This window comes from Dromiciops gliroides, chromosome 4 (genome assembly GCF_019393635.1).
Source record: "Dromiciops gliroides isolate mDroGli1 chromosome 4, mDroGli1.pri, whole genome shotgun sequence".
NCBI classification, from domain to species: Eukaryota; Metazoa; Chordata; class Mammalia; order Microbiotheria; family Microbiotheriidae; genus Dromiciops; species Dromiciops gliroides.
This window is the reverse complement of record NC_057864.1, coordinates 235,842,593-235,870,512: the sequence shown is the minus strand read 5'-3', so window position 1 is coordinate 235,870,512 and position 27,920 is coordinate 235,842,593. Positions and strand designations below refer to the sequence as shown.

General features: G+C 38.6%; 1 protein-coding gene across 1 annotated transcript; it reads left to right on the top strand.

The window, feature by feature from the left end:
- The first annotated feature begins 17,445 nt into the window (after nt 1-17,445).
- LOC122754917 (zinc finger and SCAN domain-containing protein 31-like) lies at nt 17,446-27,116 on the top strand. Its single transcript, XM_044003349.1, is given in 4 exon segments — nt 17,446-18,328; nt 18,330-18,407; nt 18,409-18,589; nt 23,984-27,116. Coding segments are annotated over 4 exon segments (1,554 nt in total). The 5' UTR covers nt 17,446-18,136; the 3' UTR covers nt 25,087-27,116.
- Nucleotides 27,117-27,920: the final 804 nt, after the last annotated feature.

Here is a 27,920-nt window from a genome sequence, read left to right as displayed (position 1 = left end):
CTAGTCTATTAGTACATATATTTCACATAGACGATCTTTATGGATAAAGAATTAGACCATGAACTGAATAAAAGGAAGAGAGCAGGGGGCAGCTAGGTGATGCAGTGGGTAAAGCACCAGCCCTGGATTCAGGAGGACAGAAGTTCAAATCTGGCCTTAGACACTTGACACTTACTAGCCGTATGACCCTGGGCAAGTCACTTAACCCTCATTGCCCCACCCCACCCCCCAAAAAGGAAGAGAGAAGGCAGAATTGCATTTGGGTTAAATCCACAGGATTTTTCATGACCCTAACCTTTTCCCAGGAACAAAAATCATCTTTTCAACATTCTTCCACTGAAATTATATGACTGTGAGTCATGAGCTGTCATAACCTCTCAAAAACCAAATTATGGGTCGCAATAAGGAATAATCAATTTGTTGAAAATTTTATATTGAAAGACAAGCTGAACAAAGGGTCATATTCTCTCTCTCTCTCTCTCTCTCTCTCTCTCTCTCTATCTATCTATCTATCTCTTTCTCTCTCTCTCTCTCCCTCCCCCTCTCTCTATATTTCCTCATATATATCACCTACTCTGCCACAAAGCAACACCTGTCTGACTGGTCAAGGAGTATTGCCTTATTTGTAACACCTAAGATGACAAGCCATTGGACAAACCTAGGCACCTACGTAACACAGTATATGGAGCTCTGGGACCAGAGTTAGGAAGACCTGAGTTCAAATTTGGCCTCAGGCACTTACTGTTTGTGTATCCTGGACAAGTCACTTAAATTCTGTCTGCCTCAGTTTCCTCAACTGTAAAATGGGAATAATAATAACATTTAACCTCCCAGGGTTGTTGTGAGAATCATATGATATAACATTTGTAAAGAGCTTAGCACAGTGCCTGGCATATAATAAGTGTTTAATAATGCTGGTTTCCTTCCCAATAACAATTATCTAGCTCTGCAACTGCCTACATGATCTACATGATTCTCTAGGTGCATACATAAGGGAAATATAAATTGGTTTAATATAAAAGGGGCTGCCCTAATTGGCTCAGTGAAGCCTATATCCAGATGGAGACTATGATGCCAGAAGTTTCTAATGCCAATGATTACATCACAGGGACTTTTCTTTGACTTCCCATTGCTACTTGTCCCATTTAATGTTTTTTTCTACCACTTTTACTAGAGTTATTTTTGTTACTATGTTGTAGTTCTCATTGTCCTGGGGCTTTAAGGACACAGTAACCTACAGAGCAATGGAGAGATTTATTTTAGTTATGAGAAGTCAGCATCATATTACCAACCAAAAATTGTTCAAGATAAGGGGCATACAAGATATCACCAAAGAAGCAGGTTGGTTATATATGGAGAGAGAGAGATAACACATGTGCTCTGTGGTATCCACATAATCTCAAGAGACCTAAAAGAAGCCCCCTAGCACACTTGATGCACACCCTATGGAAGATTTTTAAGATAACATGAATTAGAAATGCATAGAAGACATTGATACCACCAGAGGGAGTTACCCACATAAAATATTGTCATTTCAAAGTCAACTTGGAGGTAAGAGTGGTGGGCTATAGGCCTCTGTACCTAGACCTTTTCTGTTCAGTGTTTCTAGCAATAGCCTGACTATTATCAAGTTATCAAATATTATCAAACTTATCAAGTTTGTAGACAACAAAAAGATAAGAAGAATATGCACTTCATTGAATGACAGAATGAATATCCATATAAGTTCTTGATTTGCTAGAATAGTGAATTAAATTTAATAAGGATAAATGGAAAGTTTTGCCCTTAGGTTCAAATAATTATACAAATACAGAAAAGGGACACCTGATAAAAAATAATTCATATGAAAAAGAGTTAGGGTTTTTAATTGATGCAAGTTCAGTTTAAGTTAATATACGGCTATCAAGAAAGTAATTCAGGCTTTGGCTTCCTTAATAGAATGTTCAGAATAAGTGAGGTGCTAGTTCCACTGCACCTTGCACCCTTGTCATTGTATTTATTTCTGAGTGCCACATTTTAGGAATGACTGGACAAACTGAGAAATGTCCCAAGATGTATGAAAAATGCAAACCAACAACAGAGAAAGAACTGATGGTGTCTGAATACAGATTGAAGTATAATTTTATTTGTTAGTTCCTCTTTCTAAAGTTATTTTGTCTGTTTTCTTTCACAACCTGACTAATGTGAAGATGCTTTGCATGACTGCACATGTATGACATATTGAATTTGCTTGATTTCTTAGGGAGAGTTGAGGAGGGAGGGAGGAAGAAAATTTGGAACACAAAGTTTTAAAAAATCAATGTGAAGAAAAAAAATGTCCCAAGAAAGGTAACTAGCACAGAGAAGGAATTTTCAACATAGGATCATAGATGTAGAGATTAAAGGGACCTTACAAACCAACTAGTTTAAACCCCTCATTTTACAAATGAGGAAGCGAAGGCCCAAACAGATTGAGTAATTTGCCCAGGGTCACACAGCAATTTACAGAGGCAGGATATGAACCCAGGTTCTCTGACTCCAAATCCAGTGCTCTTGGCACTGTACCATGCTGCCTTTATATAACAAGACTTTAAACTATGTCATATGATAAGTGGTTGAATATAAATATACTGGGGAAGAAAAGGCTCGGGGGTAGAAGGTAGAAAGTGTCTTCAAAGTGTTTGAAGTTTTACCATATCAGATACTGAGTTTGATTGTGAAGAGTGAAGCAAGGAAATTCTGATGAAGTTTAGTTCAACAAAAAAGGAAGAATTTTCTAACAGTTCAAGTTGTCTAAAAGTGAAATAAGCACGCCTTATGAAGTAATGTGTTTCCATCCCAAGAGCTCACAGGATCAGAGACTCAGAGCTGGAAGAGTTAAAGATTAAAGATCATCTACTCCAGTCCTTTCATTCTATGTGTAAATGATAAATCTGCCACCCCCCACTTTCCCTCCCACCTTCCCCACTGTGGAACATTTAGAAAAGGAACCTGAGATCCAGAGAGGTTAAGTGACTTGTCCATGGTCACAGTAATCAACAGTGGCAGGATTTGAACCCTGGTTTTCTGACTTTAAATCCATTGTTCTTTCTACCACACTAGAAGTTAGATAACCAATCATGAATGGGGATTAAAGGGGATTCCTAAAGTAATGGGTAGGGAGTTGTCATGGCTGACCTCTGAGGTCCCTTAAGATTTGAGGAGGTATAAAATCTCATGAGGTCTTGTGGGATCAGACAGGAAAGTCTTTAAATTTTGAGCCAGGTTGCAAATGATATAAATTGTTAGAAGGGAGGGTTGAGGGGACTTAAGATGGAGGAAATGGCCTGTGCCAAAAAATGAAGAGAAAATGAATACTCTGTGTGTGTGTGTGTGTGTGTGTGTGTGTGTGTGTGTGTGTGTGTGTTGAGAGGTATAGGGGACTGTATATTGACTAATCTTGCTAAATTGTAGAGAAATTAGGGAGTAGTGAAGTAGGAGCATATTGTTAGGGAGTGAGGACTATTTGATAGAGACTTGGAGGAAGCCAGGATGAAAGGGTAAGGGACTACTCTGGGTCAGATCCTGTTTAAAAAATTTGAGAGGAAACAAACCTCCAATCTCATTATGCCTCAAAACTGCTAGTAGAACTAGATGGAAGTACAAATCCTAGGCTGGGAGGGAGAGTGGTAAAGGAGTACACGCAGGTATGCACAAGTCCCATCAATATTTCTTTCCCTCACTAGGGAAAATTTATCTTTTCGCTCACTGATATAAAGGACCTGTGTTGGGTTGGGACTCTGGCTTTCAACCTCATGGGCTCTATTATGCTAACACGGGCCACCATCTCCCCTCACTGGGCACAGCTCTCCTCTACCGACAAAGTGGTGTACAGTAACCCTTGGAAGACCTGTGGCGAAGGACCGTGCTTGAAGCCAGGAGACTCGGCAGGTAGTAAGGTGTACAGGGTGTGGTTTGATTATTGGCTAAAGTGGAAAATAAATTGGTGGTTTGGGGGTGAAGACCTAAGAAAAACAAAGTTCAATACAAACAAGCAGCTCAAGTGCTGCCATGTTAGGAGAATAAGACGAGCTGTGTCCCTCAGTAAACACCCCTATAGGACCTCCCCAGTACCCAGACATGTTCATTTTCCACAGACCTCCTTTACTGGCCTAGGCACTTGGAGTTCTATCCCTGTTCATATTATAAACTGCCTCTTTTAGGCCTGGATAGTCACTGACTGACCTCTTAATCCTTTAGTTGTTATTCTTCTTTGAAGTCTGGGGTTAAGTCTGAGGGAGGGAGGAGTGACCCCATTGCCCCCATCCCAGATTCTCACTTCCCCCCACAGGATACTTGATTTATGGCCGCTGCTTTATTATCTTCGCTATTGTCTTGTCATTCTTCCTGAACCTCATGTTGCTAGGCTTCTTCTTCCAGTTATGCTCTTCTTTTTCCCTGGCGTGTCTCATTTTTGCCGTCTTGGACACCATTGCAGGTATGGGATGGGAAATGTCTTTGAAATGTATCTAGTTTAAGGGGTGGGGCTGTGGATGGCAAATTGAATAAAAAATGCCAGCTTCATTGTGATCAAGGAAATCTTCCCTCATATGCTGTACTGGGGAATCCTGGAAGGAAGGATGGAAGTAAGTAATTAATTAAGTGCTTACTATGGGAGTGGAGAAGGAAGCTACAAATGAGAATTATCTCAGTGGGGAGAGATATGCTCTGGTTCAACACTGAAGATTAGTGTTTTAGGACAGCAGCACTTTCTTGTTCATCTGTGGAACTGTGTCAAAGATTATTTCTTCCCGAGCCACCCATTCTGTAGGTTATAAGAACTAAGAAGAAACAACTTCTTTCTCTTCCATTCTCCGTTAGGATTCAGGCAGCCTCTCCCTTAGACTTCTCAAGGGGATAGGAGACTTCTCTACTGTTTCTACCCTGCAGTTATGGCAGTTACAAGCACATGGCAGTGAGATACATGCTTTCCTAGATGAGGATGAGACCACCCCTCAAGTGCCCAGCTGCATTTTCTGCTTGTGTTTATTTTGCTGAGCATAAATGACTTATTAGTGATCCTGAGATGGATGTTTCTAGCTTTCACAGCTACCTCATGAATTGTAAAGTTCTGGAGTTAACTCTAACTGTCAGTGGAAAATGATTCCTCTAGCTGCAACATTTCTCAGAGGAAAACACTGCCATTGGAATTCTGTAGCTAAAAGGCTAAGGTCTAAGCCATGCTCTAGCTTGCTAAAAGATCTGAATCCCTTGCATCTTAAATTGCTACTTGGGCAGCTAGGTGACTCAGTGGATAGAGCACGGCCCTGGATTCAGGAAGACCTGAGTTCAAATCTGGCCTCAGACCCTTGACACTTACTAGCTGTGTGACCCTGGGCAAGTCACTTAACCCCAATTGCCTCACCAAAAAGAAAAAGAAATAGAAGAAAAAAATTGCTACTTGAACAAGGCTGAGAGGAAAGTGAAATCTCTTCAGCAGTCCCACAAGTCTCCCAAAGATGCTAGTCTCTTCTGATAAGAACTGTGGATTTAAGAATTACCTCCCATTAGTCATCAGTATCTTCTTTTTTGAACTCTTGAACTTTCTAGCTCATGTGGTACATGCCACGATTAGTTAATACACGTCAGAACCTTTTTTAAGTCACTTTTGCTTAAGGAAAGAAATACAAAGCTGAAAAGGCAGTCAAGGACTTGAGGTCCAGTTTCACCCTCACCTGTCCTGATTGCCATGTAGTGTTGCTGCCATAACTGCAGGTGGTAAAGGGGAAAGGCTTTGGTTCCTCCCCACTTTGCTGAATCCTAAGCAATGTGTTCCAAAAAGCAGTGAAGAGAGAGGAAGTTGTTTCTCCATAATTACTTTTATAGCTTCCTGTGTGGGTGGCTCTTCCTGGCTCAGTCACCATTATCTTTGATATATACCACAGTCACAGAAACCAATAAGGGTTTGCTTAATCATCTTAAAGCACAAGTCTTTCAGCCAGAACATGTTTTTCTCCATGAACCCATAACATACCTGCCCAAATCCTTGGGAGATTCTCCAGTACAGCAGGTCAGACTCCATCCCACTCTGCAGTCATCCATTATAGAAATGTTACTATATTTCATTCCCTGCCCCATTGTGGAAACTAAGTCCATCAACTTTTTCTGTTACTAAGCTTTGGAAGGAGAAATATAACTGGCTTTCTAAAAGATGTGTCTTGTGGGCTATTTGGCAGTAAATATAGAAAAAGGGTAGGGATGAGATTACAAGGAGACTAGACAGAGTTTGAAGTTAGGTGAGAAAGAGTGAAATTTGGCAGAGAGCTTCAATTTAGAGAGGTTGAGTGATCTACAGGAGAGTGCACTTGTGGGAAATGTAAGGTGAATTAAAGAGATGTGTTTATGGAGAAGGGGAGAAGGATAGTGAATCAGGGAGTTTTATGGTGAATGGGTAGGTACTGAAGGGAGTTTGGGTAGGGAGAGCTCATACAGATTGATTTAGACTTCTGCTAGGAGAAGTAAGGTGGACAGAAAGTTGCTGGAATGACTAATGAGTTCATTAGTGCAGCTTCCATACTAAAGGGATTCTACCAAACACTGTGTTTATCATTAGATGATCTACTTATGATTGATCTACTTGGGCCTGCTTCTGCTCAGTTAGTGCATTTGTTAAGGCATTTTGGCTGCCTTAATATAAAACTGCAGAGACCTCCCACCCCTATCAAGCCATTTTCATGAAGTCTCTACTCTAGTTAGAACTGATTGCTTGGGTAGCAGTATATGTGAACTTCATTTCCAAACTAAGATTGAGAACTGAGTATGATGGTGAGGTGGAAGTACCTATCTTCTTTATCCTTTTGGTATGTTGTTTGTATGCTTTTACTAAGCCTTTGAGCAAAGTTATAGGTAGTTGTGACTCATTCTGTTCCTTGAGAGCTAGGATTGGATAGAAAAAGAGACCTTAGGTGGGAGACTAAGGATTAGGTAGCGCATTTCAAATTCTATTAGATAAGGCTGAATTTGAGTCAGTATCCTGTAGGTGTTGGTGGGGAGCATTTGATGGAAGAGTTCAAATCAAGAAAGGAAATGAGATTAAGAAAGAGTTGGCATAAGGGGTGAGTTTGGGTGGAGAGATGAGGCCATGAAAAAATAGGTGTTGAATTCTAGGGTAAAGGATAAATATGATTTAGAGATTTGTTTGGACAAGTGGGATGAGTAAATTAAAGTTGTAGAGGGAATTAAATTCTATTATTACAGGTTTGAGATAGGAAGAAGAGTTTAGGTGGGGTTGGTGGGTTCGGTGCTTTTTGAAATATGCTGGAACAATGTCAGAAAGCTCTTGAGTCAATATCTGGTGCTAAATAGATCACGTCTTTCACAGGTGATTAGCTTAAGTTTGGGCTTTGATAGATGCCAATTTTGGCACCTATGTGTATGTGCCACCCTTTAGGGCATGCACCAAAATACAGATAGACTCAAGGATAGAACTTTAGCCATAAGCAATGGTGAGAGTCAGAAGAGACTGTCCAAGAGACTATAGAGGCCTGTGGAGAGGAGCACTGTAGTATGCCATTTAGTTTATTACCATGATGAGATATTCCCTCTCCAAGTTGGAAGCTACTGGTTTCAAGGATAGCCTCAGTAGAGGGACCATATAATTTTGAATTGGAAGAGAACTGAAAGATCATCTGGCTTAACTCCCTTATTTTACAAATGAAGAAACAGGCCCAGAAGTATACTCTGTGCTTATAGTTGGCTAGTGCTGAGAGCAATCATCTGATTTGGTTCTGATAAAAAAAAAAGTCAGTGAGTTGTTGTTGGATACATCTACTGACTCCTACACACCTAGCTAGACAAGAGCAACTGCCTATAAAGAGAAGAAGAGTGGAGAGATACAAACTTGCTTTCTCTCTGTTAAAGATAGAGAGCTCAGCACTGACAACTCTTCTGCCCCACCGGTGCATGTACAAACTGCCAGGCTGAGCATAGGACAGCCCCAGTGAGTGGCTATCAGCATCACCGGGGAGTTAAATGTGGATGCAGAAAAAGGCCTGGAGAGGTTAATTGATCTCTTCTTTTGTTTGGGTAACAGGCATAACTGCACTCCTTGGTTTGCTAATGCATATGCTACAGATGAAGAGCTTCAAAGGCAGTGGCTCAAAGGTCACCTTTTTATGGCCTTATTTCATCATCCCTATCAGCATCATATTGTTCCTGTATTCTGGTGAGTGTCCCTAGCTAGACCCATGGGCATGGCCAAATTTGAACCAGACTATGAGCTGGTTCCTATCTCTCTCCCTCTCTTCTTTTGTCCCCATAAGAATAGCTTTTTCACATTTATTGCCCAGATATATTTTAAAAGTCCAGTTATATAATATGACAATAGTCCTAATGCATTTATAAACAGAATATTACTAAAAAAGGTTTAAATTGGCATGCAAAATACTATGATTATGGATGCACAAAATTATTAAATTTTAAAGCATCTTAACATATCCCTCTCTTGTTAATCAAGCTTTCTCCAAAAGAATTTCCATTAGAAACTACTCTCCCAACCTACTGTATCATTTATTCCCCCATGTGTATGTGTATATATTCTTATATATCCATACATATTTATCAAACTTCCCCCTATTCTGGCTAATATTATTTGTTTCATAGCCATATATTATCTTTCCAACTAAATTATAAACCCTTCAAAGGCAGAAATTATACCTTCTATTTCTTCTCTATTTTCCCATTGGTACCTAAGACACTGAAGATACTTATAAACCTGACCAATACAATAAACACTTATTAAGCACTACGGAGCCTTGGGGATACAAATAAAAAAAGAAATAGGCCCTGCCCTCAAGGAGCTTATAAGACTAACTGGAAGGGGAGGTTGTTGAACATACCAGGGGCATCCTTTTCAATGGAGTTCAAATGAAGCAGAGCTACAAATGCAGAGGAGAATGAACTGGAAAGTCCAGATCCTGACCTCTATAAAGGAAAGCTTTGGGAGAAGTTCAGTGCTCCATCTTCTAGCCTTCCAGTCAAATAAGAAAGGAAGCTGAGGGAGTTGGGATGGTATTGACTATCCAAGACTGAGCTAAACAGCAAGGTGATCAGCTTATCCTGGGAGGGACATCTTGTTCCATGGAGTTCAAAGGAAGCAAAGTTGTACATGGAAAGTGGAGAGCATGACTATCCTCATTCTCTCTCCCCATCTTTTTTGTCTGCTTCTCTCCTTTTATCTTGACTTATTTTTCCCTTCTCTGTTCCTTCTTTCTCCCTGTCCCGGAACCTGATTATGTTTCTCCATTATATTCATATTCCAACAGAAATAACTTGAAAAGCTCAGGGAGGTAATTATGGAAAATTTTCTGGGAGAGGGATAGTGAATCTGTGGCACATTTTAGGAATAAGTAGAGTTTCATTGGGTCTTGACATCTCTAATAGTGAGTGCCCCCACTCTGATGCTAGATTACTATCTCCTGAATTTCATTCTAGCCTTTCTTTTCTTTGCAGCAATCCTCTTCATCTTCATCCATATGGAATTCTGGCACACTATGTGTCTGAGACCTTCCCGTGTGATTCCCAAGAACTCAAACTTGGAGAAAGAGCAGGCGAATTTGGAGCCCATAGAGCCCAGCTCATCGTTCACACAACCTTCCTGAGTCCAGATGCCTCCCGGTTTCTAGCACGCTTTAGCTGCAATGCTGACTGGATACTAAAGAAGGCAGGGATAAAAAGAGGAGACTGGGCCCAGTTATAAGGGCAGAATTGTGCTGGTAGTCTGGGAAGAAAGATGGAAACATCAGCCTCCCTCCTTCTTTTGCCTGAAATGGGTGGGGTCCCTGCTGGTGTTCAGGGATTTTGCTGGGCAATGATTTAGATGCTGAAACTTGCCATTTTGAGATGTCCTGTTTCTTTTCTTCTTCCCCACATCAAGGATTTTCTGGTATTATGGTGCTTGGGGATATTGGTTGCTGAAAATTCAGTAATTGCTTGCATGGCATTGAGTTTTTGGAAAGAAAATATAAAATAAAGCCATAAAATAAAATAAATATAACTGAAGGATTCCCCTTGCAAAGCATTTGTCTCTGAGTTGGGAAAGGGACAGTTCAATAAATCCATGCAACTAATGTTACTATTTAGGTGCTAGGATGGATATAAAGAAGTATAAGGCAGCATCCCTATCCTCAAGAAATTTATAACCAAATTAAAAAGAGAAGAGGTAAATATGTGAAAGCTTAAATAAATACAAAGAGAAAACTAATAGTACAGATAGACTGAGCTATAGCCATATTGAACATGTTGGGCTTTGTCCCTTAGGACATTTGGGATAAGGGTAGGCCACAAAATTTGCCAAAACACATGCATTCCTTTTTTCTAAAAAAAAGTTTTATTGATGCATTTTGGGTTTTTAATACAACCATCACTTTCCTAACCTTCCCTTACAAAGCTGATTTAAAAAAAAACTAAGCAAAACAATGATTACTCCCACACCTCTGAGCAGCAACAGAAATATAACATAACACAGGCATTCTTTGGCTAGAAACAACTGATCTTAGCATGTAGTTAACAAGAATAATTAAACTACCACAGAGCCCACTGGGCATAAGTCCTTTTTTTCTATGAAACACTAAAGTAACTAATTCTACCTCCTGCCCAACTGATAAAAAATGTAAACTTCACTTTCTTTAAAATGTATTATGAAAGCTTATTTTTCTAATATTTGTGTTTAATGTGTGAGACCTCTATTGAAAATTTAGGCTTTCAACATATTCTAAGAAGTAGAGCAAAATGAAAGAAGAGGTTCAAATTGCAGAAAGATGTAGAAGAGGGGCAGCTAGGTGGCACAGTGGATAAAGCACCAGCCCTGGATTCAGGAGGACCTGAGTTCAAATCCAGCTTCAGACACTTGACACTATCTGTGTGACTCTGGGCAAATCACTTATTGCCCCGCAAAAAAAAAAAAAAAAAGATTTAAAGAAAGGTCCAACAATTTACACAGTGGGCTAATTCTGTACAGATTCTCTCACAAACAGTGGGAATAATATAGTTTCTCAATAGATGAAAACACAGAACAATCTTTTCACTGGGACACTTCGGTGTTATGAATGAAATCAAATTATAAAATCCAAACCTCGGTACTACTCAAATAAAATTACATCTGTCAGAAAGGAAGAAAGGAAGTCTTTTGTATTATTTTAATCTGTATCTGATATGTAAATCACAGCATTAATTATCAATAACACATCATAAATTACATGTTAGAAGAACCCCAAACAAGCAATTCAATCTCTGTTAACTAGAAATCTGTTTGGGCCTAAGGCAATAAACAAAATAAGAATTATATTGATCCCTCCTAATTAACAAGGCAAGGTTTTCTAATTTAGGGAATTCCCATGGTAAGATTGCCATAAATTTTCTTCAAAATTAAATGTGGATGATAGACCATACACAAATATTCTCTATCTGGTTCCAGTCAAAGTAGACTTTGGACCTACTTCTAGCCATGGGGTGAGAAATAATGCTTGTTAACAGGAAGTAAATGCTTGATAATTGAAAAACAATTTTTAACTATTTAAACAATTAAATTAGTCAGATTAGTCCCCTTTTCCATACAAAGTTATGAATTTGGAATTCAACATCTATAAGTCTAGCAATTTTATCCATTCAAGGGGTTATTTCAGAAGACTCAAATATTTTGATTTTGTTGGAGTGACTAGAAGTCAGGCAATGTTGATATCTGTCTCGAAAATAATTTTGAAAGAGCATAGTGATACGTGGTGGTTATCGAAAGCTAATACAATCAAACACTTACATAGACTAGCTATACAAGTCCATGGAGTCTTAAGTGTCCCGGATTCAGAATTGAGGAACAGTGATTTGGCAACATATTTTGCAAAACAACTACAATTTTTTATGTGCATGATCTGTATGAAATTATATTCTTAGCCAAATTTATGAAATAACCAAAGCCTTCTGAGGTAAAACGTTTGTTTCAAGGTAATAGAATGATGCTTTATCAGAAATTTGAGAAAATCATTAAAAGTTGCACACTGTGGGGCAGCTAGATGGCGCAGTGGATGAAGCATCAGCCCTGGATTCAGGAGGGCCTGAATTCAAATCAGACCTTATACACTTGACACTTACTAGGTGTGTGACCCTGGGCAAGTCACTTAACTCTCATTGCCCCACAAGAAAAAAAAAAGGAAAAAAGAAGAGAATTGCACACTGAAATCATAGGATGATAGATTAGAGTTGTTAAGTACTTTGGAGGCCATCTGGTGCAATCTTCCTTCGGGTTGTTGTTGTTCGAATAGGTGAGGAAATTAAGTCCCAAAGAGGTTAAATAGTTTACCTAATATCACACAGATAGTAAAGGGCTAAAAGTATGGAGATGTATTCAGAGTCTCTTGAAAATCATGTAGAAAGTTATAATGTATGAATTCCTTTGGAATTTTCAGTCAAACAGATATACAAGGCTAAAATGTAAAGATATTGAATTCAATTTTGTTCTAACTTAATTGTAGTTAATAACAAAGTTTCCAGTGAATATAAATTTCTTTCTGATAGTTTTTTTTCAATTAATGCTATAGATAGCATTCAAAGTAATGCTATATATGTGTATATGTTTTATGTGGAACCAAATATGTACTGGATTAATCTGCATTCTAGGTATTGCGTGGCTTCAAATCAGGAAGACCTGAGTTCAAATCCAGCCTCAAACACTAGCTGTGTGTCCCTGGGCAAGTCACATCTGTTTAATTCAATTTCCTCAACTGTAAAATGGGAATAAGAATAGCATCTATTTCTTAGGGTTGTTGTGAGGATTAAATGAAACAATATTTGTAAAGTGCTTAGCACAGTGCCTGGCATACAGTAATTACATAAATGGTAGTTTTTAACATTAGTATCATCATCAATAATATATAGGATCATAAATCTAGCTCTGCTAGAAACCTCAGAAGCCATCTAGCAAAACTCCTTCATTTCACAAATAAGAAAATAGATTTGTGGAGGTTAAGTGATTTGTTCAAGGTCCCAGAAGTACCAGAAATGGGAATTGAAGCCAGGTCCTCTGACTGAAACTGGCATTATTTCCACTGTATCATACTGCATTCCACTGACCTACATACTATAAGATACCTAGGAAATGACCATGTACAGAACTCATGGTTATGTTTCAGATAAAGTTCTTTGCAAGTAATCACAAGATCAGGACACAAGTAATTTAGCTTTGTAGTTAGCCTGAATCCTAAAGTTCCCAATTGGAATATGCAATAGGTTCTGTCAATTTCTTCCATCTGGGACAATGACTCAACATTAAGTGTTCTATCATTCTTCAGGGCCAAAGGGTTTTATATGAAAAAGAGCTAATAGAGAAATATAGTTCACCCATCAATTGAAAAATAGCTTATAATATAATATAGGAATCTGATGGAATATTATTATGCTAGAAGACATGATGAAGGGGACAGTTTAAGAAAAACCTGGGAAGACTTATATGAACAGATGCAAAGTAAAATGAATAGAACTAGGAAAACAATTTACATAGAAACAACGATATTGTAAAGATAATCAACTGTGAAAGACTTAGTAACTCTGATCAACAGTGATCCACCACACTTCCGAAGGACTCATGGTGAAAAATGCTAGCCACCATCAGATAGAGAACCAAGGAACTCAGAGTGTAGATTGAAGCACATTTTCCCACTTTTTTTAACAAACATGGTTAATGAAGAAATCTGTTTTGCATAGCTTCATATTTGTAATGGGTTTTGTATTTTTTGCCTACTTAATGGGTAAAGAAGAGGTGGAGGAGGGAGAGAATTTGGAACTGAAAATAAAATTGAATGGGGGCAGCTAGGTGGCGCACTGGCCTCAGACACTTGACACTTACTAGCTGTGTGATCCTGGGCAAGTCATTTAACCCTCATTGCCCTGCAACCAAAAAAAAAAAAAGAAAAAGAAAAAAAATTGAATAGAAAAAAATTATAGCTCAATTGTTCTTTGACTTGAGCTAGGATTTTCCCACCATAATAAAGCTTTCTTTTCTTCCAATCCATCTGACTCTATTCTCCTGATCACCTTACTCAATCAGTACAGAATTTCAAGACTTCTGCCACCTAATGTACTTCTACTTTATCAGTGCATTCTTCTCTCAGGGGAGTAAGAGAAATAATGATGTTAGTACTATAACCTTAGCCTTTCTGCAAAATACTCTAAACTTCTAAATCTAAAAAAAAATGTTAATAAAAAAATAGAGATGAAAAAATTGCCTCATTTGTCAAAAGACAGAAAAAATGAACCTGGCAAAATACAGACTAAATACAGGTAAGCTTGATAGCAATCCTTGGCAATTAGTCAATCCATCAACAAATATATTTTATAGAGCTAGAAAAGATAATTTAAAAATTCATCTGGGGGCAGGTAGGTGTCACAGTGGATAGAGCACTGGCCCTGGAGTCAGGAGTACCTGAGTTCAAATCAGGCCTCAGACACTTAACACTTACTAGCTGTGTGACCCTGGGCAAGTCACTTAACCCCAATTGCCTCACTAAAAAAAAAGAAAAAAAATTCATCTGGAAGAACAAAAAGTCAAGAATATCAAGGGAATTAATTAAAAAAAAAATAGGAAGGTGGCCTAGCCATAGCAGATCTCAAACTATATTGTAAAGTGAAAATCATCAAAACTATCTGGTACTAGCTAAGAAATAGAGTGGTGAATAAGTGGAATAGATTAAGTACACAAGACACAGTAGTAAATGACCATAGTAACCTAGTGTTTGATAAACCCAAAGACCCTGGCTTCTGGGATCAGAACTCACTATTTTACAAAAACTGCTGGGGAAATTGGAAAACAGCATGGCAGAAACTAGGTATATACTAACATCTTACACTGTATACTAAAGCAAGGACAAAACGGGTACGTAATTTTAGACACAAAGGGTGATACCATAAGCAAATTAGTAGAGCAAGGACTAGTTTATCTGTCAGATCTATGGAGAAGGGAGGAGCTTATGGCCAAACAAAAGATAGCATTACAAGATATAAAATGAATAATTTTGATTATATTAGATTAAAAAGGGTTTTCATAAATAAAACCAATGCAAGCAAGATAAGAAAGCAGAAAGCTGAGAAACAATTTTTATATCAAATGTCTCTGATAAAAGCCTTATTTCTCAAATATACAGAGAATTAGAGTCAAATTTATAAGAATACAAGTCATTCCCCAATTGATATATGGTCAGAGGCTAGGAATAGGAAGTTTTCAGATGAAGAAATCAAAGCTATCTATAGTCATATAAAAATGTTCTAAATCACTATTAATTAAAGAAATGTGCATTAAACAACTCTGAGCTAGATGACTCAGTGAATAGAAAATTAGTCCTGGAGTCAAGAGGACCTGAGTTCAAATCTCACTTACTATCTGTGTGACCCTGGGCAAATCACTTAACCTCAATTGTCTTAAATATCCAGGGCCATCTCTAGGTCCTGATATATATCTTGTTTGTTTGTTTGTTTTTGCTGGGAGTTCTGATATATATCTGGACCAAGATGACTCTGGAGGAGAGAGTGAGGCTGGTGACCTTGCACAGCCCTCCCTCACTTAAATCCAATTCAGTGTAAGTCATGACATTACCCTGATGTTATGGTCTCCTTCAAGAATGAAGGACAGGGCAGTTAGGTGGCACAGTGGATAAAGCACCAGCCCTGGATTCAGGAGGACCTGAGTTCAAATCCAGCCTCAGACACTTGACACTAACTGTGTGACCCTGGGAAAGTCACTTAACCTTCATTGCCTCACCAAAAAAAAAAAAAAGAATGAAGGACAAAAAAAATTTAAATAAAATTTTAAAAAGAATGAAGGTCAAACAACAATATTTAAAGGAACAGTTGGATATAATTCTAGCTCAGTACCCTCTCTTTCTGAGGAGAACAGAGTAGTGGCCTCTGGCCCCAATTTCCTGCTTCCCATTCTGGAAGGAATGGAAGTCTCCTTTAGAAAAGGGTGGAAGAAGAAGAGGCTAGGGATGACTATTATGACTCCTTTTGAACTACACAACAGGCCCCCTTGCCACATGAGGAACCCTTACAACATATGTGGCCCTTCCCTTCTGCTACACATATGATGATGGTACAACTTTCTTGACATTCCTCAAAATCCAGTTTGACACTCCTCATCTGGGATCTTTTATCATCCTTTCCCACTCAAACCCCATCCCCAAATTTCCCTTCTCTATGGTTCCTGTGGGTTTTAAAAGCAAAGGAACTGAACACAATTACAAACACTTTTCACACAAATAAAATCAGATCTATATAATTGGAAAAATATCAATTGCTCAAGGACAGGCCAAGCTAATGTAATAAAAACGACAATTCTACCTAAATTAATTTACCTATTCAGTGCTATACTAATCAGACTACCTAAAATGATTTTATAGAGTTAGAAAAAATATTAACAAAATTCATATGGAAAAACAAAAAGTCAAGAATATCAAGGGAACTAATGAAAAAATGCACAGGAAGGTGGGCTAGCCATACCAAATTTGAAACTATACTATAAAGTGGCAGTCATCAAAACTATTTGGTACTGGCTAAGAAATAGAGTGGTAGATTAATGGAATAGGTTAGGCACAGGAGACACAGTAGTAAATGACTATAGTATTCTACTGTTTGATAAACCCAAAGACTCCAGCTTCTGGGATAGGAACTCAGTATTTGACAAAAACTTGCCCAAGGTCACACAGCTAGTAAGTGTCAAGTGTCTGAAGCCAGATTTGAATTCAGGTCCTCCTGAATCCAGGGCCGGTGTTTTATCCACTGCACCACCTAGCTGCCCCCCAATATGTTGTTTGTAAGAAACACATGAAGCAGAAACACACACACAAATTAAAAGTATGAGGCTGAAGCAGAATATATTATGCTTCAGCTGAAGTTAAAAAAAAAAAAAGGGAGTTGGGAAAAGTGCTGCTTTACAAGTGTTGGAGAGGCTAGGAGAGGAGCGGGGAGGGAGACAAAAAGACTGAGACAGAGAGACAGAGAAAATCTGTAGCCCTAGGAGCAAGTTCTGCCCCCTTGGGCCAGGACTCTGAACCACGTGCATCAGACACACGTTCCAGGTAAGCACGCCCCGCAGTTCATTTTGTAGCGTGGCCCCTCCGAGTGCGAGGAAGAGCGCCGCATCCTGGCTCAAAGTTCCGTTCTCTCGACCCCTTGCCCTTCTCGCCGCCCAGCCCACTCGCCGACCCCAAGGAGCGATAAGAAGAGCTAAGAACCCGAACCAGCGAGGTGACCGACCCGCTTGGTCGGCTAGAGAGGCGAGAATTGGATGACACACTTCCGGCCTCTGTAGGCCGGGAGCTGTCGGCGGGGTCACGTGCCAGGGGGCGTTGGCCTGGCCCGGCTCCTGGACTGTGGGAAAGGGGTCAGGTCACCTGAAATTCCAAAGAGGTGGGCGTGGGGGGGGGCGGAGTAATCCCAGAACGGGAAGCCGGGAGCGCTATCTCCCTGGAGACCAAGAAGAGAGCTGGTGTGTGGAGAGGGGGCGCTATCTTGGCCCAGGGTCAGTTCTCCCTTCTCCCGAGGGGGACTTCGAGACTTTGCAGAGACTCCGGGGGTCTCTCGACCGTGTCCAAAATCCTGGACCAGGCCCGCTTGTGCCCTTTTTTTTTTTTTTTGAGTCCCATGAGCGTTGGGACGGATGGATTCTGAGCCCGTGTGACCTGGTTGGGTTTGTTTTCACCTGTCACCCTCGCGTGCGTCTAATTTTGGAAAATAAACAAAGGGTTGACCTGACACATACGTGCACTGACAGATCTTCTGTTCAGGATTCTAAAACGATCCAGAAAGGTGTTTTTCACAAACCTAAAAACTGGTGAGGTGAAAGAATAGGGAGTGCCAAACTTTGCCCTTCTTTCTAGAGTGGAAAAAATTTGGAATTTGAATTAGTTCTTCTTGTTCAGAGTTCTTGATTCCTGTCACAGTTTTGCTTTGTTTTTAGCAAAATGATCTTTTCTCTAACCATCTAAATTATCATTAAGTATTTATTAAGGATCTATTATGTGCTAGGGTTCCAAATTCTGAGAAGCATTGATAATTTGTCTGAATTAATAGTGAATACTGTAGGACCGCCCCTGAAAGAAGCAGCACTCCTTAGCATCTCCGGTAAAATGAGTCTTCAATGCTGTTGTCGATTAGAACGGCTCAGCTGAGAGAGGCTGTAGCCTTCGCTTTCCCAACTTCTGAGGAGCAGGAAAAGCCTTTGACAGTAAACGTGGAGAAGGAAGAAGACCTTACCTTTAAGCAAGAATCTCAGTTGCGAAACTTCGCTGACCAAGAAATCTATTGCCAACGTTTCAAGCAGTTCTGCTACCTACCAGGAAACCCCTGGACCTCGGGAAGCTCTGAACTAGCTCAGGGAACTTTGCCATCGGTGGTTGAGGCCAGAGATGACACACAAAGGAGCAAATCCTGGAGCTGCTGGTGCCGGAGCAGTTCCTAGCCATCCTGCCTGAGGAGCTCCAGTCTTGGGTAAAAGAATACCATCCTTTGAGTGAAGAAGAGGTGGTGACCATGTTGGAAGATTTGGAGAGAGAACTTGATGAACCAGGACAGAAGGTGAGAATGGAAAAGTGTAATCTATTATAAGAGAACAAGAAGGAGAGAGAGCCTAAGGAACTTTAGCAAGGAGAACTAGACAAGGAGAATTGGGTTTCTTTCATTTCTATTAGACCTGATTAGTTATTGTCCTGTTTTTCTCTTATCAATTAATCAATAAATATTTATTAATCAACAGCATGTTCCAGGCACATACTAAGTGCTAGGGATACAAAATGAGGAAGACAGTCCCTGCCCTCAAGGAATTTACAATCTTATAACAAACAAACAAAAACCCTGGTAGCAACCTTTGTACAGGATAAATAGGAAATAATTAACAGAGGGAACGCCCTAGATCTAAGAGGAATTGGGGAATGCTTCCTATAGAAAGCTAGGACTTAAAGGAAGCCAGGGAGGTCAGTAGTTGGATGGGTTATTATTTGCCGTTGGGGTATGGAATGAAACTCATTCTAACTTTCCTTGTCCCATTCTCTAAGTCTTTCTTCTCTGTGGTCTCTTTTCTGAAATTCGAATTATAATACCAACAGTGACTTTTCAGAAGCACAACTATATCTAATTTTCCTTAGGTTTCAGTCCATGCAGAAGGATTGAAAGAGTTGTTAGGGGCAGCTAGATGGCACAGTGGATAAAGCACTGGCCCTGGATTCAGGAGGAACTGAGTTCAAATCTGGCCTCAGACACTTGACACTTACTAGCTGTGTGACCCTGGGCAAGTCACTTAGCTCTCATTGTCCTGGGGAAAAAAAGCATCTCACTACAGCTTATGGAGATTCAACTCAAATGTGAATCCTCTGCACCCAGCTTCCTACTAGAAATAGGTGAAGAGTTGAAAATAATCTGAGGGAGCAGGTGGAGTATAGATGTCTCCTCTGAGATTAGTGATGAGTTTCTTATTTTAAGAAATAGGAATGTGAATTGCAGTATGCTCATCATTTCAAGGACTAGTATTTTTTTTCTTCTACACTAGATAGTGACAGGTTTGCACTATACAACTATGCCAGGGAAGATATGATCAAGACAAGAAAGCATGATTTTGTGGGTAGAATGCTAGAATTCTAGTCAGGAAGATGTGGATTCAAATCTTGCTTTAAACATTTGCCAGTTGTGACATTTGACAAGTCACTTAAGCTTTCTGGGCCTCAGTTTTCTCATCTGTAAAATGGTGATAATAATGGTACCTACCTCACGAAGTTGTTGTGAGGATCAAATCATATAATGCATGTAAAACACTATATAAATGCTAATGAGAACAATGAACATCAAATTGGACAGACTTCAGGAGACAATGAAGGACAGAAGGGTCTGGCATGCTATAGTCCATGGAGTCATGAAGAGTCACACACGACTGAGTGGCTGAATAACAACATATTATTATTATCAATTTTACTGTACACAAGAATGAGGGTACAAACAAAATAGTCCCTGCCCTCTAATAATTTATATTCTGCTGGGAGGGATCTAGTATGTACATAGATAAATAAATATGAAGTAATTTCAGGAGAGAAAGAGAGTACACTAATAACTGGAGAAATTGGGAAAAACCTTGTATGGAAGGTTTCATCTGAGCCTTTTAAATAAACTAGGGATTCTAGGAGGCAAAGATGAGAAAGATAGTGCATTCCAGGCATATGATATACATATATACAAAGGCAAGAATGCAGGAGATGGAATGTTAAAAGCTAATATCCATAATAATCCATAGAGCATATGAAACAAGATTGAAAAGGCACATGGGAGTCAGATTATGGAGGACTTTAAATACCAGGTTGTGGGTTTCATATTTTATATTTGAGGCATTAGGGAATCACTGAAGGTTTTGAGTAGGGAAGCCACACTGTCAGCTTGAGCAACACTCATGATTAGTGGTCATGCCATGGATGAAGAATTAAGACTGAAAAGTGATCAAATAGAGGAAAACCAAGAGAGAACAGTGTCACAAAAACCAAGAGGGAAGATAATATCCAACACTGTCAAATGCTTCACAGGGGTCAAAAGAATGATGATTTGACAATTAAGTGCTTAATAAATGCTTTTCATTCATTCAATCTAAGACACTACCAACAAAAATTTGAAAGCAAGATTTCTCCACCATCCTTTGAGTCACTCAGGTTTACAACCTCCGAATCATCCTTGACTAATTCCTTTCCTTACCCTCATAGCCAATCAGTTGACAAACCTTGTTGATTCTATCACTATATTTCTCCTCCCTTCACATACATATTTAATATTCTAGATCTCATCCTGATTACTTCTGTTTCGGACTACTTATTGAAATAGCCTCCTACTTGTTTAATCTCTGTTTCCAGCCTCCCTTTCTGATCTGCCTTCCATATAACTGCAAAATACCTAATACCTAAAAAATACCTTAAAAAGCTCACGGTTGGCTCTCCTGGTTCTCATCCTATTTGATCACTCTGTAGTGTCCTTTGCTTGTTCTTCATTCATATCAAGGCTACTAATCATGGCCCTCTTTACTAACTATCCTCACTTTATGATATCAGCTACCCTTTGGTACAGTTATTATCTCTTTATAAATCTATAAACCCAGCTCTAGTCTTTTCTCCTGAGCTACAGTCCTAAATCATAAATTGCTTTTTGTACATTTTGTGTCTTATAGACATTGTCAACTCAACATATGCAAAATAGACCGCATTACTTTTCACCCCAAACTGTTCATAGTACATCATGCATTGAGTAAGCAGGGATTGAGAAAGTATGTTGGATTTTGCAATTAATAGATGGTAATTTTTGTTCTTTGAGAGAGCAAATTCAGTATATACCAAAAGAAGCCACATTGCAGTTTTAAGAAATTAGTGGTTGGTGAGGAACCATTGACAACAGATGTAGACCATTCTTTAGGAGTTGTCAATGAGTGATTTGTTGGAGGAAGGTTGAATTTTCATGAGTTTAGGGAGTTTTGAGCAGTTTTGTTGGCTGAAGGAAAGGAGCCAGATGTATAGAGTAAGATCCATAAGGGGATAAAAGATAAAGGGTAGGATCAAGAACCTAACTTGGAGGGATTTGCTTTGATTAGTTGTGATGTGACCCAGACCTTCTAGAAGAAATTAAGGAGAAAGAAGTTTATTTACAATAATTAGATTGAAGATTCCAGAAGGTTCAGTAGATAGGAAAGGTGAGGTTCTGGGCAGAGCTGGATTTGACTTGGGAAGGGTCAGGACTGAACTGGATAGAGATGAAAGAATCGGGGAAATGAACCTAGTTTGAGTTAAGGTTGGGCAATGCAGGATAACAGCAGAGATCAGGAAATACACTGCATGGGCATATTATCTATAGGAGAATGTTAATGTAGAGTAGGCAGAAATAGCTATTGAAGGATGGTGGAAAGAGAAAATGAGTTTCTTTCTTTGTGGGGCAATGAGGGTTAAGTGACTTGCCCAGGGTCACACAGCTAGTAAGTGTCAAGTGTCAAGTGTCTGAGGCCAGATTTGGACTCAGGTCTTCCTGAATCCAGGGCCAGAATCCATTGTGTCACCTACCTGCCTTGGAAATGAGTTTCTTAATAAGAAAAGGACAAAGTAGTTAACATCCTCAGCCTGCTCTGCTAAAAACCTGTCTGTGATTCCCCTTATTCAATTCAGTTAAATGCAACAAATATTAAGTGCTGAGGAAATACAAAGACCTGTATCTATCTATTGTAAGACTTGTACATGCTCCTTTAGTTATTCCTGATATAGTGTCTATAGGCACTTTGGTGTTTTTTTCCATCTAAGATTATTTTTGTGAATAGTTCCATGCAACTCTATAGAAATCTTGTCCCATTTTCTTCCCCTTGAGCAGTATCTCTAGTTTCCCCTCTTGCTCTGCCAGTCCTGAAAATCAGAAATCTGAGAAGACAGAGTCTCTGAGAGGCAAGGGATGGAAATCATCATCATCATCATTATAACAATTTAAGATTTGCAAAGCACTTCACACGCTATCTCATTTGACTTTTACAACAACCCTGTGAGGTAGATTCTATTAATATTTTCATTTTGTACATGAGGAAACTGAGGCTGAGAGAGCCAAAGTTAAGCCTAAGATCACACAGCTAGTAAATTTCTGATGTACTATTTGAAATGAGTTCAATGCTATATCCATGATTCCACCTCATACAGACTTCGTATTCTGGTATTTACAGTCCTTCCTAGTCTAACAGTAGTCTACATTCTAACTAAGCCAAGTTCCTGGAAGTCAGCATTGTACGTTCCAGAATATCCAAACTACAATAAGAGAAACTGAGACAGAGCTCTGAGCCAATAGCACTTTATTAAAGGGACCTGGCTCCTTCTAATGAATTGGACCTCCAATCTTCCTCATGATCTAATATGTCTTTTGGTCCCCAAGGCCTTACTTTTATAGGGCTTGGTACCTAAATACACAGAAAAGGCAAAGTAAAATACAAAATCTCATTGGTTGATAGACTTTACTCTTGACCTTCCAGGAAGGTCAGAAATGATTTATCAGCATAAGGTCACAGTAAGGCGAAGCAGGGGTCATCTCAGCTGACTTAAGTGATCATAAGATGGGTTCCTCATGTGGGACAAGAGAGTGTGGTCTGGAGATACAGAAATAAGTTGGGGTTCTTTCATATCATGCCAAAGCACCCCATACTAGACTTGGCCACAGTCATTGATCAACACAGGCTGGAGGTACTCATCAGCACTGTTGTAGTTATGCAAGTGAATTTTATAACTGGTAAATAAGTAGTGAACAGTGAATTTATAGCTTTTAAAGTTTGAAGCCTGTTATAAGGAAGAAGATATCTGATTATCCCTATATGATATATGTAAAATATGCATTAATGTATGTTATTTTTGTACTAATGTTAGTTGGTTAAACTGTCTAAATATATATTAGTAGATGAGCATATCACTAATAATTGCTAACAATGATTGCCCCTGTGGAATCACACTGAACTGATTTATATTGATTGGAATAAAATAGAGGTCCAATAAATAATTTCTCTCAGCATTCCATCTCCCACTTTTTCTTTTGCACAGGCTATCCCTCAGGCTAGCCTGGAATATCCTCTTTTCTCATCTCTCTCTCCCTCTCTCCTAGACTTCTTAGTTTCTTTTAAGGTTCAGTTTAGGTGCCACCTCCTATACAAAGGTATAACTAATCCTCCTAGTTTTTAATGTTTCTTCCTTCCTCAAATTATCTTATTTTAATTTATTTGTTTACCTCTTAAATTCCCTCTCTCTCCCTTTCCCCACACCAGTAGAATGTGAGCTTCCCTGATGGCAGGGACTATTTTAATTTTTGCCTTTGTGTTTCTAGCACTAAGCACAATCTTTTACATCTAGTTAGCATTTAATGAATGTTTGTTGAGTTAAATCAAGTTTCTTAGTAATTTCTTTATTTGTAGCATAGTTACTTAGTGACATCTGTGTTCTATTTGTTGTTTCAGATGAAAGTGAGAAGTTGATTCTAAAGCAGGAAATTTCTTTAGTAGAACCTCACTGGTTACTTTTAAGAATAGTCATAGTGGATGCTCCCCAGAAGCCTGAATCTGAACAAACTTGTGACACTGAGAACAAGATAAAGGGGTATCAAGAAAACCTCGCAATGGAGAAAAGGGAGAAATCCCCTTCCCAGGAGAGAGTTTCCAAGGAAATCAGAGAGATCATTCATAAAAAACTTCCCATAGGAGGAGAGAAAGACCATAAATGTGATGAATGTGGAAAATTCTTTTCTAAGAGCTCAAATCTTATTCGACATCAAAGAATCCACACTGGAGAAAAACCCTATAAATGTAAAGAATGTGGGAAGGCTTTTAGTGGAAGTACCAGCCTTTGTCTACATCAGAGAATCCATACTGGGGAGAAACCTTATAAATGTGATGAATGTGGGAAAGCCTTTAGTGTGAGTTCCAATTTGATTCTTCATTACAGAATCCACACATTAGATAGACCTTATGAATGTGATGAGTGTGGTAAAGCTTTCAATTGGAGTTCAGACCTTATTAAACATCAAAGAATCCACACTGGGGTAAAACCCTATGAATGTAATAATTGTGGGAAAGCTTTCAATCAGAGCTCTGACCTTATTAAACATCAAAGAATCCACACTGGGGAGAAGCCCTACAACTGTAGTGAGTGTGGGAAAGCCTTCAATCAAAGCTCACTCCTTATTAAACATCAGAGAATTCACACTGGGGAGAAGCCATATCAATGTAATGAATGTGGGAAAAGCTTTAGTCAAAATGCAGGTCTTATATCACATATGAGACTGCATACAGGAGAAAAACCTTATGAATGTAGTGAGTGTGGAAAAGCTTTCAGTGAGAGTTCACACCTCATTAAACATCATAGAACTCACACAGGGGAGAAACTTTATCAATGTACCAAATGTGGAAAAAGGTTTAGTCAAAATGAAGGTCTTATTTCACATCAGAGAATCCACACTGGGGAGAAACCATACAAATGTGATGACTGTGAAAAAACCTTCCATAATAGTTCAAACCTTTCTAGACATAAGAAAATTCACATTAGAGAGAGTGAAACCTTATAAAACTAATAAATGTAGGAAAAACTTTTAGGGTATACTCCTGTATAGTCATCAGAGAGTGGATACTTGAGAAGAGGCCCCATAATTGCAATACAATACATTTGAAGTGTTTCAGTTATAACTCTTCCCTTAAAACATTAGGGAATTGGTTAAAACCCAAAGTGGGACATCTAGGCCTTTTTTTTCCCTTGAAGCAATTAATACTCTATCACTGAGGTCCTCATAAAAAGTTCTTGACGGCCAAGGAACTGATCACATCTTCCAAGAACTGGCACTAAGTAGAGTTCAAAAGTTAATCAGCACTCTGGAAAAAATTTGGAACTATGCCTCAAAAGTTACTAAATTATGCACTACATCACAAAAAGATCAAAGAAAGAAGAAAAGGACCCAGATGTACAAAAACATTTATGCTAGCCGTTTTTGTAGTAGCAAAGAACTGGAAATTAAGGGGGATTACCCCCCTTCGCTTGGGAAATGGCTGAACAAATTATGCTATATGAGCAAAATGGAATCACTGTGTAAAAGAAATAATGACAATGACAATTTCAGTGAAACTGGGGAAGCCTTGTATAAACTTATGCAGAATGATACAAGGAAACAAGTAAACAAGGAAAACAATTTATTAAATAATAGCAGCATTATAAAAACAACTTTGAAAGACTTCTGATCATCACAATAACCAACCATGATTCCAAAAGACTGATAACGAACTATACTGCCCACCTCCCAACAGAGAGGTGATATAGGCTCAGGGTACAGAATGAGACGTGTTTCAAACATGGACAGTAGGGAAAATTCTTTTGCTTGACTATGCATATTTGTTTAAAAGCCTTTTGCTTTTCTGTTTCCCCCACCCCAATTTTTGGGGAAGTAGGAAGGAGAGAAAATAATTTTTGTTCATTGAAAAATATAAAATTTAATTTGAAAAAAGTTAGCTTGGGATCTGGAAGAACTTGGGAATTTTGTCATTCAGCAGTATCTAAGTATTCATTTCCTGTACGTCTGACCTTTGTAAACAATACTCTGTTTTATATTTATGTTCCCAATTCTCTGGTTTTGTTCGGAACCTGGAATCTATGTCCATTTCTGTTGCCAAATCTTAAAAGAGATACAGTGTATTTGGAGAAGGGATAAGCAAGAAAAAGAAATGGGCATTGGCTGCCTCAAATGACTGGAAAGACTAGACCCAAAAGACTAGAACTCTTTATTCTGGAAAACAAAGAAGTGGGTGTCTATTAAATCTATTCTACAAAATTATTAACAGGATAAATGTGAATCTGTTCACAATCTAGAATTCTGTACCTAAAACTAAAAGATATCCCTCCAACCTTTGAAAAACTAAGTGTAGAATAAATAAAGAGAATTATTATGTCACAATAATGAGAATATAAAACTTTTTTCAAAGAAGTTTGTTACAGGCTGAAAATATAAACAACTTCAAAAATAGTTTAGGTAAATTTTAGGATATTGGATCTAAAATATCAAAACTTGTGTTTGGGGGTATATAAACCCTTTTAAGTTGACATTTGAGAGGATAGCCATGCCCTCCCACAACATATCCTTGCTTTCATTGTCAGAGATTATACTAAACTAGATGACTATGTCAGAAGGACAGATTATGTTGGTAAAGACAAATTGAACTATAACATATAATAACCGGATTCACTGCAGAGTTTTTAAGTTATTTGCAAAATGACCCACTTTTTCCTAATTCTGATCCTTGGGTACTTCTGCTGCCCTAGGATCTTCATTAATTGATTCAACAAACACTTATTAAACTAGTACTCTTTCTACTGGAGTAAGTACTTGGGGAAATGCAAAAATTCAGTTATTCCTCAATATTCACAAGTTTCATGTTCACAGTTTTAATTATTCATGGGCTTCCCATCAATAATTAAATGTGAATTTTTGGAGATTTGTGGAATGCTTGGAAAAACTGTAGGAGACACATGATATGGGTATGTAAAGAAAACTGAAAAAATTAGTAATTCATAAATGAATAAATGCTGTATATTATTAGTCTAGTTTATCATTTACTGCCATGAATGTGTGTGTGTGTGTGTGTGTGTGTGTGTTCAGTCATGTCTGACTCTTCATGACCCCATGGACCATAGCACACCAGGCCCTTCTATCCTCTACTGTTTCTCAACGTCTGTCCAAGTTCATATCTGTTGTTTCCATGATACTATCTCTCTATCCCACCCTCTACCACCCTCTTCTCTTTTTGCCTTCAATCTTTCCCAACATCAGGGTCTTTTCCAATGAGTTCTATCTTTTCATGTGGCCAGATATTAAAGCTTCAGCTTCAATATTTGACCATCCAGTGAATAGCCTGAATTAATTTCTTTTAACTATTGACTTATTTGACCTTGATTTGCAAGAGATTCTCAAAAGTCTTCTCCAGCCCCATAATTCAAAAGTGTTGATTCTGGAGTGCTTAGCTTTCTTTGTACTCCAATTCTCACAGCTATACATTGGTACTGGATAAAACATAGCTTTGAGTCTATGGACCTTTGTTGGCAAGATTATGTCCCTGCTTTTTAGTATGCTGTCCAGATTTCCAAGGACCAAACACCTTTTAATTTCATGGCTATGATCACCATCTGCAATGATCGTGGAGCCCAAGAATACAAAATCTGACAGTTTCCATTTCTTCTCCCTTTCTTTGCCAGGAAGTGATGGGACCAGTTGCTCAGTTAGTTTTTTTTAAGCTTCAAGCCTCTTCCACCTTCATGAGAGTCTTCTTAATTTCACTTCCCACCATCAGAGTAGTATCATGATTTTATAATAAATAGCTACATTTTGTTAAAAGTTTCAGTGCACTAAAGAACTATTGG